At 38.5% G+C, this 13,037-nt stretch overlaps 1 protein-coding gene across 3 annotated transcripts in view; it reads left to right on the top strand.

Annotated features, from left to right (window-relative positions):
* Positions 1–170: 170 nt before the first annotated feature.
* LOC134749775 (optineurin) overlaps positions 171–13,037 on the top strand; it is a 31,352-nt gene continuing 18,485 nt past the window's right edge. For all 3 annotated transcript variants that reach the window (XM_063684812.1, XM_063684811.1, XM_063684810.1), the window contains exons 1-6: positions 171–348; positions 672–889; positions 7,090–7,332; positions 9,802–9,996; positions 11,196–11,306; positions 12,189–12,290. In XM_063684812.1, the coding sequence (XP_063540882.1) occupies positions 686–889; positions 7,090–7,332; positions 9,802–9,996; positions 11,196–11,306; positions 12,189–12,290 (855 nt within the window). In that variant the 5' untranslated portion in view covers positions 171–348; positions 672–685. The remainder of the gene's footprint in view (positions 349–671; positions 890–7,089; positions 7,333–9,801; positions 9,997–11,195; positions 11,307–12,188; positions 12,291–13,037) is intronic.

Below are 13,037 nucleotides of genomic sequence, written 5' to 3'. Positions count from 1 at the left end.
ATAGGATTTGATTTGACGTTGACACTGACAGTGCAGCTAGCTGTCAAAATCAGTGTTGTCACCATAAAAAAATGCAGGCGTCAGTAATCGATTTCTTTGAATCGATTATTCAGATTTTTATCTAATGAACGGGCAACTTGTTTGTTTGCATTTTTTTTACCACTCTGTGGTTTCCCCGCGGCACGTCATTCTCGGAATTTCCGCTCCGTACTAATAAATGTTGATTACTTTTTGTGAATTTTGCGGCATTAATAAAAATATTCTAGTATTTCTAGTGCATTTCAAACCAGATTGGAAGAAAGTGTCGACTATTATTCTCAGTCCGCATTTATTTACCGAAAACCACCGGTAAGTCTAGACATTCATCAATAACTAAATAAAAAATGTCAAGTGGGTAAGCGTTTCACAATTTATTTTTAGGCTCATAAAAATATTCTTGCACTAGAATTTTAATAATAACCTCATAACTCTTCATTGGTGTCTTAGGTGTTCAATAACGCCTCGTTACTGTTGAATTTGATACGCCGGTTTGTATGTAAATGTGTCGCAATTCTGAATTCATTCAAATTTGTTTATCCGAACTGAGCGATTATTCATCGATCATTATCTACGGCATTGAATTTATCGTATATGTGCTACATACATATAATATGCACGTTTATAAATTGCAGTTAAATGTGTGAAAATGTCCTTGAATCCTGAGACAATTGAGGAAGACTCGTTTATTATTCTGGGTACGTCCCCGGGCACTAGTTTGGACATAAAGTGCAACGGCAAGGGCGTAGTGAGCGATGGCCCGCTGAACAAGTCGCAGATCGAGGATGCCATGAAAGACCTGTCTGCTGAGGCTAGCATGGCATTTAAGGCCACATTCAAGCTGGGTGATTTTGTAAGTATTTTTGCTAGGTAGTTTTAAAAGTGAGTTATTTTGCTGATTTGTTATGGTTGGTTACTACACAACCCACAACAACAATTATTTTTTTTCTATACAAACCTAGAGGTTAGGTAAAATGATAAATGCATACAGTTTTTAGGGTTCCGTACCCAAAGGGTAAAAACGGGACCCTATTAAGACTCCGCTGTCTGTCTGTCTGTCACTAGGCTGTGTCTCATGAACCGTGATAGCTAGACAGTTGAAATTTTCACGGATGATGTATTTCTGTTGCCGCTATAACAACAAATACTAAATACAATAAAATAAATATTTAAGTAATTCCCATACAGCAAATTTGATTTTTTTGCTGTTTTTTGTGTAATGGTACGGAACCCCGCGAGTCCGACTCGCACTTAGCCGGTTTTTTCATAACTAGAATCATTACCTGCAATGCAAGGAGGTATCAACTCACAGTCTTTGCTGACTTGGTTTTGTGTGTTGAATTAAATTTTAATGTACCTACTAAATAATTAAATTTTTAAAATACCTATAGCAGCTTTGTGACAGTGTTTTTGTCCTTTAGTCCTTAATATAAAATCATTTTATTTTTATTTGTCTCCATTTTACATGCATTATCTGTAACACCAAAGTCAGTTTACATAATTTTTGATTGTTTAAGCCAATCATAACAATCTTAATTTAATATTGACTTATTAATACATTATAGGTACCTATACTGTCATTCATTTTATATTGTGAAGCAAATAATACATAATCCATACCTAATATTATAAATGCGAAAGTGTGTCTGTCTGGCTCTGTCTGTCTGTCTGCCTGTCTGTCTGTTACCTCTTCACGCTTAAACCGCTGAACCAATTTAGTTGAAATTTGGTATACAGATAGTTTGAGTGCCAGTGAACGACATAGGATACTTTTATCCAAGAACTCACCCCTCAAGGGGGTCGAAATTTGTATGGGGAATGAATAACCGCGAAACCGATTTAGGTGAAACTTGGTATGGTGGGGACGGATACAGAATAATTTTTATCCCCGAAATCATCCCATAAGGGTGTAAAAAATGGGGTGGGGAACGTTCGCGCGGACTCATATCTAGGTTCTAAATGAGTGCGCGTGCAACGTGCAACTGAGTGGAATGTTTAATTTTTTTTTAAATAATAAACGAGTACGATTATGACCGTGACTGTTTCTTTAGTCCAATCTATTTACTCCGTAATCAAGCGGTTACTGTCCGGTATCCGGCCGGATATTAAAAAAAGGATAGATCGTATACCGGATAGTAACCGAATATCCGGTGCATCTCTAGTCTAGTAGAAAGTGCTTTTAGTTCAATATATATTTTCCATTTTCAAAATTACCTTACTTTCGAAGTTCCCCCAACGCACCTTAAGGCGGTTCCCTGAGCCAGAAGGCGAAAAATTTCCTTATATGATCATGTTTTTATAAGGGGCGTTGATATTCGTAGACGTGGAAAAAATATTTGTAGTTCTTGACTATATTGTCTTTAATAACATAGCTTCCGATACACGAACTATGACACTTCGCTCGATACAATTAATTCCCAAACTAACTCTCTCTAACTCGGACTTTTAAATTTTATACTTAAATCTGGCTTTTGTGAAGGAGTGAATTTTCTGTACGGTAGTACTATTAGTTATTCTGTGCTTTTAATCAAACTTTACTCGGTTATTTATTATGTGATACTATAAGCAAATAAAGAAGAAAAAACAATATTAGCTTAAATAGTAATTTGATAGCTTTCGAATTTTGATATTGTAAGAAGGTTTTTAAAATAAATAAAAATCGACAAAATTCGATCAAAATTGACACTTGGCGCGCATGATCTTTTCCGTTCTTTCTTGCGAAATGTGACAGTGACAGCGGCAAACCTATGGAACCGCCTTAAAGACATTCATGATAAATGCTATTATCAGGTTATTGTATTGAAGTTTCTTGGGTACTTAGTATTAAATGGGTTATAAAAACAAAGTTAATTACATCACTGTTGATAGTGATAAGTGTAGTAATAGCTATTGGATTTAATAGTTTTGTTTGTATAATTATTTTCAGATCTCTTTAATCAAAATTGAAACTTTGGCTAGTCTTTTATCAACGGGTATATGGACCGTGATTACCTTTTGTATTTTTGTCGAGCTCCCGATATTTCGACGCATTTACATCCATAGTTATATGCATATAAGTCTAGTGAAACTGTAACCAAGAATCATTTAAAAGTGTTATTGAAAATTTGGTCATAAGATCAAAATGTAGGTAAATCCGTTTGTTGGAATTTCTGTAAACAAGCATATATTTTGTTTTGTGCCTTGTTCACTCTTTAAATCCTGGTTTTATGACATTTAAATAATCCAAACATGCATTTTTGTGGTAGTTATAAAGCTCTGTCCACAATGGGCCATCTACCAAGCACATAATATAATAATATAATAATAATGTAATATAATATAATATGGTGCAATAAACTGTACTACTATTTTACCCTGTTTCTAGCTAGTAGTACTAAATAGTAGTACAGTTTGTTAGAACTCTTGCACCATATTATATTATTGTGCTTGGTAGATGACCCATTGTAGACAGAGTTTTATAACTACTACAAAAAACATGATTGCTTAATTTAAATGCCATAAAACCAGGATTTAAAGAGTGAACAAGGCACTAAACAAACTAGCTTTAAGTGTTTAGTGAGTAAGTTCTTTTTTAGGGTTCCGTACCCAAAGGGTAAAAACGGGACCCTATTACTAAGACTCCTCTGTCCATCTGATAAGATAAGATAATCTTTATTGGTAGCATACTGATACACGTCAAATACAGTTTTGTACAATAAACATACAAATTCCACATTACAGAGTAGGTACATAAGTACGAAATATACACAGCATAGTAATGTCAGTTTTTCTGAGTAAAAAAAAAGATAAAATTATTACATAGTCAGTGGCAATTCCATCATTTCATTAAGAGTATAAAAGGTTTTTGTGAGTAGCCACGATTCCAAATTACTTTTAAAGGATTGGTGAGATGGTGCATCTCTTATGTTATCTGGGAGGCGGTTGTATATCGCTGGGCCTATGACGTACACAGACTGCTCTGACCTTGTGAGTTTGTGAAGCGGTGCGACTAGACGGTCTCGATGTGCGTTGCTTCGTAAGTTATGTGATGTTACTATGCCTTTGCGTTTAAATTTATTTATATTTGTGTGGGTAAAGGTTGCAATTTGGAGGATTACTAAGCTTGGTAGTGTTAGAATGCGTAGGTTTTTGAAGTGGTCGCGGACTGATTCGTCACTGCGGATACCCAGCATGCCTCGCACTGCGCGCTTCTGCATTCGAAAGGCACGGTCAAAATCTGATGCTCGGCCCCACAGCTCAGTGCCGTATGATAGTATCGAATGAATGGTGGCAAAATAACATGATCTCACTGTGTTTCTGCTGGCCGTCGATGCAAGGCGCCGCAGTGCGTAGCATGCTCGACCTAGTCGTGCACATACACCGTCGATGTGTTCCCGCCAAGATAACGAGTTGTCCAGCACAAAGTCGAGGAGTTTGGTGGTCACAACTTGTTCAATTTTCTGTCTGTCATCATCTGTCTGTCACCAGGCTGTATCTCATGAATCGTGATAGCTAGACAGTTGAAATTTTCACAGATGATGTATTTCTGTTGCCGCTATAACAACAAATACTAAAAAGTACGGAACCCTCAGTGCGCGAGTCCGACTCGCACTTGGCCGGTTTTTTTTTGTAACAAGTGGCGTTGTATGTAGAAGGTTTTTGCAATAAATGTCTTTCTTTCTTTTTATTTTCGCCTGGCTGACAGGACAGATAGTTGATTCACCTTTTTTTAACCATTAGCTAATTAACACCAGATGCTTTTGACTGCTCGGACTAAAATTTTGATAATAGTGTACTGTTGTGTTGTATAATTGTTTGAAAAACGCGCTCGTGTACGGAATTTCCCGCACGGATTTGGCCACATCCTTATGGAATTATGCTATACACAAAACCGTCGTCCAGAAAACCAAATATGAAGCATTTTCTATGAAAAGGGAACTTATTGTCGATGGCTATTACGCCGCACAGCGCCGCGCGGCATTGTATTTATATCGGAGCATCGTTAATAATGGCGTAAGCGCCATCGACATTAAGGTCCCTTTTTATAGAAAGTACCACATCACAGAATAACTAATAGTACTACCGTAGAGAAAATTCACTCCTTCACAAAAGCCAGATTTAGGTATAAAATTATACCTACACTCGCCGCCTGCAAGCAAAATTGAAACTTATAACCGCGCACGAACCGTGAATCTTCTTTGCGCGCCGCAGTTTTATGACCGAGCTGTGAGTGTCGGCACGGGGTTGTCACTTGACAAGTTTTTGTACCTATACCTACTGATTTATTATTTTTAAGATAAATATGTAGGAATTACAAACTTTGATTCTGTAAACATAAATTTTTTAGCCGGAGATAGTATGTCTGATTCTCACGGAAGTAGGTATGCCACAGAAGTACTTATTCCTTTGAAAATATGTCGGTGAATATAGTCCGGAAAGAAAGAAAATGTTTTTTCTGCTTCCTTGTCCTTCCGTTTATTCAGACATCCGTAAACAGAACATTATCTTTTATACAGATTAGATCGCGATTTAGGTTTCGAAGCCATTGCGTATTTTCGATTTTGCGCGAGCGCCACGTGACACGACTATCGTGCGAGCCGAGCGGCAGCCCACTGCCATACACCTGCCCGGGCGGTGCGCCGGCCAAATATACCTAAACTGCGCAGTGACACTCCCCTGACCACATATATTTTGGTATTTAATTATAGGTAATAACATATTTGTCAACTTGTTTTGTTAAGTGGTCAATTACATTGGCATTAAATATTAATTACCTCACCCTCACACATTCAACATGAACAGTTATTTTACAAGTATACCTAATAGTGTTTCTAAAATCCAGCTGTTTGATGGGGTAATTACCGACGCGATATTCGTGATAATGACAGGACAGTGTCCATCTATCGAGCGAGCGAGGGTAATAAGTGACGATTCCTTTATCATGTCTTTATCACGTGATAACCGCGTCCGTCATGTCTCCGAAGATTAGATAAGATTACCGATCACGATATGTCAACAGAACAGTATGGTTCGACTTCGACCTAACCGACTCAAACTCAGGTGATTACGGGCTAGCGAAGAGAGATGGCGCTGCCATTAATACTCTCATCATTCGCTTGCCCTTGTCCCATTCACTTGGGGTCGGCGCAGCATGTCTTTTTCTTCCATACCTCTCTGTCACCCGTCATCTCGTCATTCACTTGCGTTAGTTTCATATCATCTTTCACACAGTCCATCCACCTTTTCCTCGGTTTTCCTCTCCTCGTACCTCCCACCACATAATACCTTTCTCGTCAACAAATTAAATTACTTTCTATGAAAATATTTTAATTTGTGTTTTTTCAAGTAGACAATACTATTTAAACTATAAACCGAAATTAATGTCATACAAGAAGGAAAAAAATACCAAAGCTTCCAGTGTCCACCAGAGCTGGTATATGATAATATCCTGAACCCACAAGCCTTCAGGAAATTGTCAATATTGTCATATAATTGGAAACTTCCATCCATGCCACCGTGGCCGGATTTCCGAGTGGTTCAGGCACGGTCCGGTAAACGAGGGAGGCTGGTTCAGCTGGTCCAGCTCTGGACACTGAAGGCTTTGGTAATTTTTTCCTTCGTATATGACAGTTATTTCGGTTTATTTATAGTTTTAATAGTATTGTGTCTAATTGAATAAAATAAAAACAAATTAAAATATTTTCATAGAAAGTAATTTAATTTATTCTTAGGGTATAAAATCAAAAGTCAAATAGATCAGTGACGGCCAATGTGGCTAAATATGTTAGGACACATACCTATTTATATGGTAACTCCCACATATTAACTGTGGACGCTCACATATCAACTAATTTGTCTGGGTCACTCTCAAGTCGAAGATTGCTCGATATGTTTCATTATATAACGAAAAAGAAGCTTTTCTTTATGAAGTGAAACACGTCGAGCAATCTTTGACTTAAAATACGTGAGTCACCCAGTTCAAAAATGTTTAATATGTCTGTGTCTTAAGGAAGTTTCGTTATAAAATTTTATTATGCACTTATTCACTGACTGTACATTGTTTATTAATTTCAGCCATCACCAGCCTCCCTAATGGTGGCCAGCACCATAATCTCCGAAGACAAAAGCACTGAAGAACTCCAAAAGCGCTTCGGAGAGATCCTCGATGAGAATGTCCTTCTCAAAGAAACATTACAGCAGAATAATGAGTCTATGAAAGAACAGTTCTGTCTGATAGCGTCGTGTCAGGACGACATGATGAAGACGCATTCCCTGCATAAGGAGAAGTTTGACGAGACCAGGGAGCTGGTGGAAAAGGTTAGTTAAATTATTCATTAACATCAAAACTGAAATTCCTCTTTTGCTTTTCGTTTTTAACTCACGACGCAAAAAGAGGGGTATTAGGTGTACAATGCAAGCATCGCACATTTCTCGCGTCAGCATTTAATATAATGAATGATTGCTGTTTATGCGATTACGGTTTAATTCGATTTCAGTTTACGTACATACGTGCTCCTAGCTAGTACCCATTATACCTTGGCTTGGCTTAGTACCTTGGTTATAAATAAATACATATACATAAATCAGTGTTTCCATCAAGATATCAATCAACCATCAAGATCAAGAATCATATCAGCTCAGATGTACAACCCGTACATTAGGTATCTGGTATATGTTTGACGCCAATGTCTGTCCGTGGCATCGTAGCTTTTCAACGGACAAACCGATTTTGATGCAGTTTTTTTACGTGAAAGCGAGTTTTTTTGCGGTGGTTCTTAGTTATATTTCATAAAAATCGATCCAGCAGTTTAAAGAGTATCAGCTCTTTTCCAAAATGATGTAAGGCCTTTTTTATGCCTAAGGTTTTTTCTACTAAGGGCGCGGCCCGGTAATACGGGAGTTAACCGCTCGTATAAAAGAAACAATGGCTTTTGTTTAACAGATTAGGCGTAAAAAGCAGGATTGTCTTAGGCGTAAAAAGCATTTGAGAAAATTCATACTATAATAATTTATCTATATTTAAATACATTCTATCGTATTTTTATAAATCTTCATTTTTAGTTTTAAAGTGTGTCGACAGATGGCAGTGAATTTACTGGGGTTACAAAATTTATTATTTATTTATTTATTTATTTATTTATTTAATAATTTAATCAGGCAACAAGGCCCATATTACGGCTACCTTACAGACTATATTATTACAATAACTTAAATAAATAAAACTACTACTTAAATAACTAACTTAGCCCAACAGCACTCCTGTTGTCCATGTGCATGGCATTCCATTTGTTTACTATTGGACAATCTAACCTGTCCAAAACAGTATTCAGAAGGCTGCTGGGGCTGTCCCTAACACGGCGCATCAGGGAGGCCACTCTCTTGCGCATTATGGCTTGGAAGCCGTCCACGCGAGCTTCGGCAAACATCCCCGACGCACTGCAAAATCGAGGCAACCCCAACAACATTCTGAAACCGTTATTATACTGAATGCGTAAAGCATTAAGGGATCTCTGCGTACACTTGACCCACAGGCTGCACGCATAAAAAGACTGACAAAATGCCCTAAAAAGAGTTATTTTGACACTCCCCGTACAACGTGCAAACCTGCGAGCCAACATGTTGCTTCTCACCGCTAATGCCCTACGCTCCCGCTCCACGTCAAGGTCATCAGAGAGGTCCTCAGTGACCCAGTGCCCCAGATACTTGAACTGAGTGACAGTTTTCAACTCAACTCCTCCAAGTTTTAGTGGTGGTATGTACATCGGCTTTTTTGTACCCGCCTTAAACAAGAGTAGCTCACTTTTCTTGGAGTTGTATCTGAGACCGTGGGCCTCCGCGTACCCTTCACAAATTCCGATCAGAATCTCGAGGGCCCCGATCGAAGGGCTCAGCAGAGCCATGTCGTCAGCGTAACTGATATTGTTCATTATTTTACCACCAACTGAGCACCCAATGCCGGCTCTGCTGAGCTCCTCGATCAGGTTGTTGACGTACAGATTGAAAAGCCGCGGAGACGTCAGACCACCCTGTCTCACGCCGCATTCCAACCTATAATAGTGTTGCTCTTATTTTGTGTGCGACGCTACATCGTTAATCTTGTCGAAATACACAAACTGAAATAAACATCTGTTCTTAGAGAAATACACAAAGTTTGATATTGGGCTGTCGCCGCTCATTGTCTTTGGCGGGTAAATGGTTAAACTTTATTTTGTTGCACTAAATGTCTTTAAGGGCTGGCCAAACACAAGGCGCGACGCAGCGCCGCGGTCGCGCCGCGCGACCGCCGCCCATGCTAACAGGTTAGCGACGTCAAACAGACTGCGCTCCCGCCGGCATCGCGCCCCGCTTCTGTTGCGCCCCGTCGCGCGCGTCTACTCTTGGTTACATCACATCAGTCGGACGTTAGGCAGCGTGCGGTGCGTGGTGCGAGCGTAGCAATATATTAGTTATTTTGTGATTGTGATTATGGATTTTCTATGGCGTCGGAAGGAATGAGAAACCCTCCACACGCGCATGCTGTATCGGGCGCGAGTCACGCCCGCAGTCGCATCCGCGCCGCGTTCACGCGCGCGATAAGGGCGTGTTAAGAGCGCGAGGCCGGCGTGATCCGCGCGCGACCTGTTTGAACAGGCATCACGCGGTGCTGCGTCACGCCTTGTGTTTGGCCAAGCCTTTACGCTTTAGTGTATAAAGTAAAAATCACCTATTAAGACCGATATGTTACATTTCCTGTTATAATATAGGTTGTTTTATGCTCTTGTTGTACACTTTATTATGTTTTAACAGCTGCGTCAAGAAAACAAGAAGCTCAAGCAAGAGATAGCCCAGCTAAAAGAGACCAGAGTTAACACCGAAACCGGAGAGGAAGACAAAGTGAAATCGGGCCCTCCGTCCGCCGTGGAGTTCGTGACGTGCCCTGATGATGACACAATCAATAAGTTGACAGCACAGTTGGAACTGGTCGAGAAGCAACGACGTCAAGTACGTATTCAGATAGGGACTGGGGAGACTTTGGTTACATAAATTATAAAATTTCTAATAAATAAATAAAATAAATATTAGGGGACATCTTACACAGATCTCATAAGCTTACAAACAATATTTTGTGTAATTAATGTCATTAACGGGCCTAACGCGATTAAATTTAACTATTTAAAAAATAAAAAAGATAAAATAATGAAATTTAATCGCGTCAGACCCGTTAAAGACATTAATTATGTGTACAAAACTCGAGAGTTTAGTGTTATAATATTTTGTGTTTCAAAGATTTTTTTTAATACAGAAAAAGCTCGGCTTTCTGGGACCGTTTTAATAAAGCATGTTACATGCCGCTATTTACTCCGATTTATTAGAAAAACTCTGTCACTTTACAAGTTACAAGATTTCATGAGATGGGGCCAACATTTACTAAATGTTACAAAATTATCAATTTAAGTTTACTTTTGCAAAAGTAGTGGGAAACTAATTTGACGGTTTAACTCACGTGTTTTTATTCACTCGCGCGACATATTTCGGAGAGCCTAGGTCTCCATTTTCAAGCACTAATACCAGGCCTATGGAACTCTCCGCACGAGCTCGGATTTATGCCTACGAATCTCGTCCCGCCGGCGGTACAAAAGCCAGCTAGTTGGTTGCCACACGCGCTCACGCACGCACGTAACCCGCGCTACTTATGCCAAAGAAATGTCTTCGTCACGAACAAATAACACAGCTTGTAGTGTAGATGAATGAAGAAATAAAAATAAAAAATATCGTTATTTCCTCTTTAGACAGATGAAAAAAGTAAGCATACATTCTCAATATAGGTACTTATACCTACCGTTACTATTTTTACGATAGTTACAAGCTACGTAAGTACTATTAAATTGTTTTAAAGATGTAGGTAATGTTTTTTACGACACATTTACAGTCAGATATTTACCTAAGACACCTAAGTGTTTGAAAGAAGCGTCGGCAACCCTAGCGTTGTGTCGGCGCGCGCGGTGCGGGGAGCGGCGCGCTGGAGGTCACTCCATTGTATTCTTGTGTAGGTATCAAAACGGTAGGTACTTGCGTTTTCTTTGAGAGATAAGTATCTGTTCGTAAGAACTATTATATAATCTGTGCTAACAGTAGTGCCTAACAGCGGTCACGATAGCCGTGCGCCGCGTACGTGAATTAAACAATATTGTATTTTGCAGGTAATAGTTGACAACGAGAAACTGACCTGGCAAAAGGAGTCCTTGGAGCACATTGTGGACGCGACCTCAAAAGAACGAGACGACCTTAAGGAGAAACTCAAAGACGTCGAGGTAACTTCATATTTTACTAACTTTAGTAATTTGGCCATTTAAAATTAACAAATTGGGCATCGAATTTAAACTGTTGTGAGACATACTAACATTAAATCATTTTACGGTACGGTGGTTTTACGGTTTTTACGGCCTAGGCTCTCCGAAACATGTCGCGCGAGTGACTAAAACAAGTGAGTCTAAACCGTAAAATGATTTAAATTGGGCATCTTTGAAATTTATACGACGCCGAGGAACGGTTGTTCTATCCCAACCACATTTCCAGTATGCCGATGTCGTAACGACAGTAATCGCACCGTCCTATATAAATAAATAAATATTAGGGGACATCTTACACAGATCATCCTAGCCCCAAAATAAGCAAAGCTTGTACTATGGATGCTAGGCGACGATATACATACTTATATTGTATAGATAAATATCGTCGGGTGACAAGCAAATGTCATTAAGTACCACCACAAGTTCATAGCCATACTGAACCGTATTATTATCCGTATAAGGTTGATTTTTGTTTAATTATTTGCCAGTAATTACTGAGTTTTGCTTGTCACCTGACGATATATACTTACATACATAGAAAACACCACATACATACAAAATACACAGGAACAAATATCTGTGTTCATCACACAAACAAATGCCCTCATCGGGCTCGAATTCAGGACCATCGGCTTAACAGGCAGGATCACTAACCACTAGGTCAGACCGGTGAACACAAATGTATGTGAACACCTCCGTTTAAATATACAACGCACGACAGGACCATTACCGTTATCGTGTCGTCTGTCGTGTGGACACCTCCATGTAAACATACAGTCGTGCTAAAAATGTGAGGACTAAAAATTTCATCATTTATTATGAATTGTTAACTTATATTTTCAGTTGCAACTTTCCGGTAAAGACAGTGACCACGCCGCAGAGATGAACATATTAGAGTGCACTATACAAGACCTCCAGCGCCGTCTGCAGTCTTCCAGCAGCATTGTGAGTTCAAATTTAAACTTTATTACAAAGGGAATGTGTCTATTTTCAGTTGCAACGTTTCGTTATAGACAGTGACTGCGCGCACATGTTAAAGTGCACCATACACAGGGTTCGAAATTATCCAGAATTATAGTCTTTCATAATTATCGCGATAATTATCGGTTAATGTATGTATATATGTAGATATTTATGTAAGTATATCATATAAAGTATATGTTTAAGTTTATGAATTCATAGTATATTAATTAGTATTTACTTTGTAAATACTTATTTTGTAAATAGTAGGTAGCGATTATCGTTTTAATTCTTCGAGTATTAATCCTGCACCTAACAACCATCTCTTTTTAGCCCAGTGGTTGACTGGTAGAGAATGCCTTATGGCATTAAGTCCGCCATTTGTACTTATAATTTTATGTGCAATAAAGTTTAAATAAATAAATAAATAAATAATTATCCCAGGTATGGATGGTGCTATATTTATTTTCCTTGAATTCTTTGATAGTAAAAAATAATGATTGGGGCGTTTTTTGCTATGTACAAATAGAAACTGACCTTATATTGATTAGTTTTTTTTATTAACCATTGAAATATAAGATAATCATCATGTAACAGTCTTATTCTTATTATATTTCGTAAATTTTAGGTTATTATCCAATCGATAATTATCAGGCATAAAAATCACGATAGTTATCGCGATAATTATCAAGTTAACTATCATTGATAATTATCCTTTCCAACCCGGACTAT

The sequence above is a fragment of the Cydia strobilella genome, chromosome 18 (assembly GCF_947568885.1).
Source record: "Cydia strobilella chromosome 18, ilCydStro3.1, whole genome shotgun sequence".
Lineage (NCBI taxonomy): Eukaryota > Metazoa > Arthropoda > Insecta > Lepidoptera > Tortricidae > Cydia > Cydia strobilella.
This window is presented reverse-complemented; position numbering and strand designations above follow the sequence as displayed.